The 6,354-nt window shown below is 45.9% G+C and overlaps 1 protein-coding gene across 1 annotated transcript; it reads right to left on the reverse strand.

The window, feature by feature from the left end:
* Nucleotides 1-268: 268 nt before the first annotated feature.
* Nucleotides 269-5,982, reverse strand: fam83d (family with sequence similarity 83 member D). Its single transcript, XM_049572246.1, has 4 exons — nt 4,981-5,982; nt 3,261-3,428; nt 2,975-3,099; nt 269-1,630 (listed from the first exon to the last, which is right to left on the reverse strand). The coding sequence occupies exons 1-4, from the start codon at nt 5,686-5,688 to the stop codon at nt 736-738; spliced, it is 1,896 nt and encodes a 631-aa protein (XP_049428203.1). The 5' UTR covers nt 5,689-5,982; the 3' UTR covers nt 269-735.
* Nucleotides 5,983-6,354: the final 372 nt, after the last annotated feature.

Below are 6,354 nucleotides of genomic sequence, written 5' to 3' on the forward strand. Positions count from 1 at the left end.
GCTACATAATCAGCAGAGGTGCCAGTATCACAGATGCTCTCTCTCAACTAATTGCATGACAGCACTGCAGTGCATGAGGCGCAGGTGCTCGTTCTCTTCGGGAAGTCACTTTGTGTCCTCACATATCCTACAACTTCGAAGCAATTTTTTTCTGCGATATTCTTCACAAGGATTTGATTGCAATTTCATCTGCAACGGAGCTAAAAGTGAAAACAAAGGGTGAACATGTAGGAAGTGTTAGAAAAGACAAAAGAAATGAGCACTCATCTAGCAAAATACTACTTTGTTTATTAGCAAAGATGCAGTGAGAGCCAGCTGCTCTCTGGAATGTTGTTCAGTAGATGCAGTAACAGCAGCCAAATGTGATTAAATAACCAAAAACAGCACTTCAATGCATTTTCACTCATACTACAGCAGATATTATCCAGTCCTAACCGCCTCTGTAAATGCTTTTCATGAAACCGAGGTGGTCAAAAATTATTACAGTACCACATCTTTGGTGAAAAAAATATAATTTCTGTCAATTCACGTTACGATTAAAGGAAAAACTGCTTTGACACAGACAGGACACAGAAGGAAAAGGACAAAAGTGGGCGCTGCCTAAAAGACAAATAGAACAAAGCTGTAATTCTACTACAAAAGCCAAAACCATTTATTTGAAACAGAGGATCCACAAGAAACCTTGCAATAGCTCTCCCCCCACTACCCTCCATCAGCGAAATCCCTGAAGACAAACTAGTGTACACATCTGGCTCTTGGCCATGTGCCCATGCCCGCACTTTCAACAAGCAGTCTGGGGTTTGGTTCCTGCTCACAGTCTTTGTGTACCCTCTGCCTGCTGTGAGCGCCAGGCCCCTGAGTCATGTTGGTGACGTCCACTAACTCTCGCCGCTGGGACAGGGCGGTCACCATGTGCTCCAGCTTGGATCGGATAGTGGAGTAGTGGTGCTGGCGCTCTTTGGTCAGCTTGTGGAAGCATTCCTTTAAGGTACTGTCTGGAGCTGCCTGGGTGGGCGAGATCTGCCTGGGAGACACTGAGGAGGGCAAGGTGGCCTGGTTTGGCACTGTACTCATTGGTGTGATAAGGTTGGGGTGTTGTGTGAGCTTGAGGTCAGTCTGGGTGTCACTGTCTGTCACTGACCGAGTGGTCTGAGTGGAGGCGTGGCAGGGGACATGGCTGGGGGTCTCTGGATCTTTCTCTGCTAGCTGATCTGCAGGGAAACACCGAGTGCTGCTACCAGCCAGGATCTCCTCCTGCATGTGCTGCTGCCCCGTCCAGTCCTCACCTATGGTGGAGGAGTCGGACACCGGGTTGGTTTTACGGAGATCTGGAATCGTGGGTTCACACAGGGGCTGGACAGCTATGTTTAGGGGCTTGCGGCTGGGCGTGCTGGTCAGACACACTGGCTCCACAGGCCTCTCTCTGGTCAGGTAAGGGGAGGAAGTGACCGAGTGTTTGATGAGGAGATGCTCATAGATGCCGCTGTTTCGGACACTTGGAGGTCCTCGAGTGTTTACAGGCTGAGACTGGGCGTAGAGGATGCGGAACTCCTCATCAAATTTCTCTGTTATCTGACCAGAGAGCTCGATTAGGTTGCTGCTGTGTAGTTTGCCATCAGTCCAGTTGAACCTGCACAGGGACGGGATTCAGAGAAGTATTACACTGCTGGAAAGATGGACCTCTCATAAAACTGTGCTGTCTATGCAGTAGAAAGACACAAATACTTTTGAAAATGGTGCTACATGAACAGAGAAAACACTGGTTCAGGTGGTAGAAAACCTACAACATCCAGAATGCACTGCACCACACCAGACCAATACATGCTCGTGGTGGTGGATGACATATTGCAAGCTTGGTCGTTCTTCCACAAAAAACAATACGGCAGCTGACTGGTAATAAATGAATTGAATTGAATTCTAGTTAAACAGTAAGCTAAAACGTATTTCTGAAAACATTTTAGGCGAGAAATAGGCAATACAGTAACAGAGTCTTGGTTTATATTTGATCAGCACTGGCGAGTTTTACTGTTTGATCAGAGTTTAATCTGAATTTATCACCCAGGCCACACTGCCCACATGAGCGCACTGCTCATGTGGGCAGAACATCTAAAGAACAGGAGCCATGCCTATTTTTTTGTGTGTGACATGTTCAGTTTCAGCAAAAATATACTCTGAAAATGAATGTGAAAACGGTCTTTTGATAATCATATTTACAGTTTCAATGTCTAGATCACTTATAGACGTGGAAAAGAATATAAGTATTTCTTTTTAACTCAGCCTCTTCTGTTTCGATGTCAAAATAAAAGCCCTCTGACAACATTTCTGTTGATAAAAGGCTTTTTAATGTGAAATATTTGCAGGACCATGTTGTTGGCAATGCAGTGGCTTGCACTGCTCCATAAATGAGAGTACTGGCTTTTAATTGTGGAAATAGAATAGTTATATTAGCAGGCAGCTCTGCAGCAGCACCGCAGCAGCAATGCTGTCTGTGTGAACACTGCACACGTACGAGTTGCAGCAGTTCAGCGAGGTAGCCCTCACGCACTGCTTAAGCAGGCAGCATGGCCTGCTTCTGTGCTCTTTGTGTTTGTGGTGGCGGGCATACAGAAATGCAGAAGTACAATCTGTAGTTCGAACAACAGCCCTAGAGCCAGCAAAAACCTGCTGGATGATGTGAAAACATGTCATTCAGCAGATCTGAGCTGAGAGATGAGCGGGGAGATCTAGCTGGGAAGTCTACCACAGTTCATTTACACATACTACCCACACTGTTATGATACAAAGCTTTTTAAAAATCGGCAAATCGGTATCCCTTTAACAACATGCGTGACTGAGAGTAAGCAGCTAGGATTATCCAAACCCAGCAAGAAAAATGTTTTACTCCACAGCCTGGTAAACCTGTGGGTTTTCAGCATCTCCATGCTTCATTATAGGCAGCTAAAGCATTTAGGTAAAATGGTTAGCAGGCTGTTACCTGTAGGAACCTGTAGCCACTCTGTTTCCATCAATCAGCATGAACCTCTCATGAACTTCCCCAGTAATCCTCGCTCCTGATCTCATGTAATAGGTTGTACCAGTGATGGTTCGCACTTTCATTTGCTATGAGGATTACAAAACAAAGAGAAAGCACAGGAGAGAGAGATGAATGCAGACCCACCCAGACGTATCAAATATTTAAGGACATTTTTTAATTGGATGCCATCTGATGTTCGTGTTGTGCACACAGAGCCACACCCAGCTTTACTGAACCAACCACATACCCGAAGGTCATCCAACCGCACACCGACATTTCTACACATCTTGAGGAAAGCAGGAGCACATGATTGGTCCAGCAGGATGTAGACGGGGACTTTGCGGAGAGAGCATGCCTCCTGAAGATCCTTAAAGATATCCAGGTCTGTCAGGGAGTCTGTAACTATGGCAATCACCTGCAGTGGAAAATTACAGAGGTAATATAATAGAATTCCTTTTAGGGCTGCAGCCGTGCTCTCGCAGATGCAGCACATGACTGTGTTTTTATTATTGTCAAATGCAAGGTCCTATTCAAACAGAGCTGCGGATCTCTGTCAGACACACTGCCTGTAATGTGTGTGCTGATGAGCTTTCTATTGACTGTGGTCTGTTACCATGGCAATCGGCAGTAACGCTTGGTCAGCAAACAAGTTACTTTTATACAGGAGACAAGTAGGTGCACTGTAGGGCTCGCTTCCATCTTTCCTGTCTGAGCTTCGGTTTGCACTGAGATTTCTCTTTTTCACAAGGAAGAATGGAATTTCACATGCTGTGGTAAAGGTTGTGTGTCGAGGATTAGACACGGATGTTTACATAGCTCAGATTTATTGCTTTAAACTGGTGTTATCCACATGCAGCTTTGTCAGGAGATCCCCACCTTATGCAGATGATAGCAGGTGGGGGTTCATTTTCAGGAAGACGTGTAAAAACAGAGTTAAATTTCACTGAATTAAAAAGGACCAGGCTGTTCCTGTTAACCAAACTGTGACGATGCAGATGCACGGTGTGCTGTTACAGTCAGTGGCCTCGTTGTACAATAAAGACTGTGTGCAGCGAGTGGTTTAACATTACAAAAGGACAGATGATCTAATGGTTAAACTTGGATGAGAATATTTTTCTAAGGTTTCAACTGGTTGCCAGCAGACTCTATGCACACCACAGCCTTTAAGATGTGACCCAAAAAGGAAATCCAGTGTTTAAGGCTCTCTAATGAGGAGGGAACGCAAACTTTGATGGAGGGGAGCAAAGCAAGTCAAGGCACATCTGGCACGCAGGCCCGCCACAGGCCCGAGGTGCTGCTGAAGCCGCACACTCCCTTCATGCTGGAATGTTTCTTTTCAAATCTACAGGCTGGACTGACAGCTCCCGTCAGGAGCGTCACCATGAATATTCATGCTTTATTTTGTGTTTGTTTCATCCTTTTTGGTCACTGCTTTCGTTCTGATCAAGACTTCAAAAACCCTTCCAAAATTTCAGAATGATCAAGGAAATTCCATGGGGACAATCTGGCATGTATTTTAAGGATGATACAAACAAGATGTAGAACTTGAGTTTCCCTCCAAAAGTGTTTTAGTGAGTGACTAGATACATATACTAACACTTATTTTGTGGCAGGGGGGTATTTTATAAAATATCAATTTGAATTTGACTCCACACTCCACACTTGTGCATGATACTACACAAAACCATGCTGTCATATCACCACGGTAACCTTTAGGCCTAGAAAATACTATTGTAGCTACAGAAATATGACAATGTGTAACAATGGGGTTGTAAAGAATACAAAACTAGACTACAGCTTTATGTATACAGTGTGTCCCTTAAGGGATATCCGTGTGGCATCAGCGCCTGCAGGTTATCTTTACATGAAATAATCGAATCAGTTGCCAAATAAAGAATTACCCTATAAAAGGTGATTATAGGTGAACAAGTACGCAGCTGGGCTTTAAAGACTTTCTTTGTGCATACCTCTCTGGCACTTTTAATCATACGTCTGGCAGCCTCCTTGCAGCTATATATGCACTCCCCATAGCTGGGCTGGAAGTGCGCCACGGCCCTTGTGACTCCCCGGTAGGAGCCGGCGGTGAAGGCGGGCCAACCGAGCTCCAGCAGCGGCGGCTCCACATCCGACACCTCGGGGAAATAGGTGACGGAGGAGCAGTCCAGGGAGCTGCTGAGCGACTGCTCCAGCGCCTGCAGGTCCTCCCCGTGGAGAGACACACACCGCGCGGGCACAGCGGCGCTCCGGATCCGCTGCATCTCATCATCCGACAGAAAGTTGGGGATCCTCTCTTTCCTGAGGAACTCCAGAAAGTTGTCGGGACCCCCTGACACCAGCTCCTCCAGCGCCAGACGGTGTCTCTCGTTGTACACCTCCTGCAGGTTCAGGTCGTCGGCCCCGGACCGTTTGGGACCCAGCCTCAGAGGCGAGTCGTCCAGGCACTGTGACAGAGCCATTTTTGTGGATGTTATTCTCTTCGCTCCTCTCGGAGACTCCGCCGTGTCGCAGGTGACAGGTAACGTTTTGACCTCCAGGAAGCAAAATTCGTATTTTGTTTTTTCCCTCCGTTCCTGTCCGTCGTGGATCCGTATTGGCTGTCGGGAGGTTGCCAGACCAGAATGGCGTCTCCGGGCTCGCTGAGGCAGGCTGTCAGTCTCATGTGCAGCCGGTCTCATTGGCTCATTTGGAGGCAAACAAGCCTCCTGTACGTCCCTCTGCTCTGCCCTGATCCGGTTACACCGCAGAGAGCAGGGACGATCAGAGAGCTCTCACTCTGACGCTTTTCCCTGCTACCATAGACTCTGACTCCTTGAGACTGGCATCCTCAATATCAGTAGGAACACAATTTCTATTACAAAACATATTCTCTTTGGCACTGGGTGCTCCTTCACCTTAGAGGAACATGAAAACATAGAAAGCATTTCCCCCTGTCTGCACACTTGGCTGTCAGCTGTCTCAGTGAGGAACTCAAAGGTTGTGAAGTTGTTTGCAGTCAAGAGGAGCAGCACTCTAAGAATCATTACATTATTTATGAAACTGATATATTTTTAAGACAAAAGGCTTATCAGAAATCAGAAGTACTTTAGTGATCCCCAGGAGGCAATCTGGACATGTTACAGTTGCTCTTTTACCATGGGCATAGAAATGTCAAGAAAATACAAATAAGAAGTCTGCAACAACAAACATGAATTATCCTACAATGTATAAAACAATATATGCAAATCAACATACAAATATAATATATAAGAGGTATGCTGTATCATGTATGCTAAGGTCACAGACAAAGTGTGCATTAAAATCATACACTTCCTTTGTAAACCAGTGTGCAAGGTGTACAAGCT

The sequence above is a fragment of the Epinephelus fuscoguttatus genome, linkage group LG1 (genome assembly GCF_011397635.1).
Source record: "Epinephelus fuscoguttatus linkage group LG1, E.fuscoguttatus.final_Chr_v1".
Lineage (NCBI taxonomy): Eukaryota > Metazoa > Chordata > Actinopteri > Perciformes > Serranidae > Epinephelus > Epinephelus fuscoguttatus.

Coding starts and splice junctions, on each gene's coding strand:
- fam83d (XM_049572246.1), bottom strand. CDS start 5,688: ATGAGACCGGCTGCACATGAGACTGACAGCCTGCCTCAGCGAGCCCGG. Junction 3,429..4,980: donor TGATTAAAAGTGCCAGAGAG/GTATGCACAAAG, acceptor TTTCCACTGCAG/GTGATTGCCATAGTTACAGA. Junction 3,100..3,260: donor TGCGGTTGGATGACCTTCGG/GTATGTGGTTGG, acceptor TAATCCTCATAG/CAAATGAAAGTGCGAACCAT.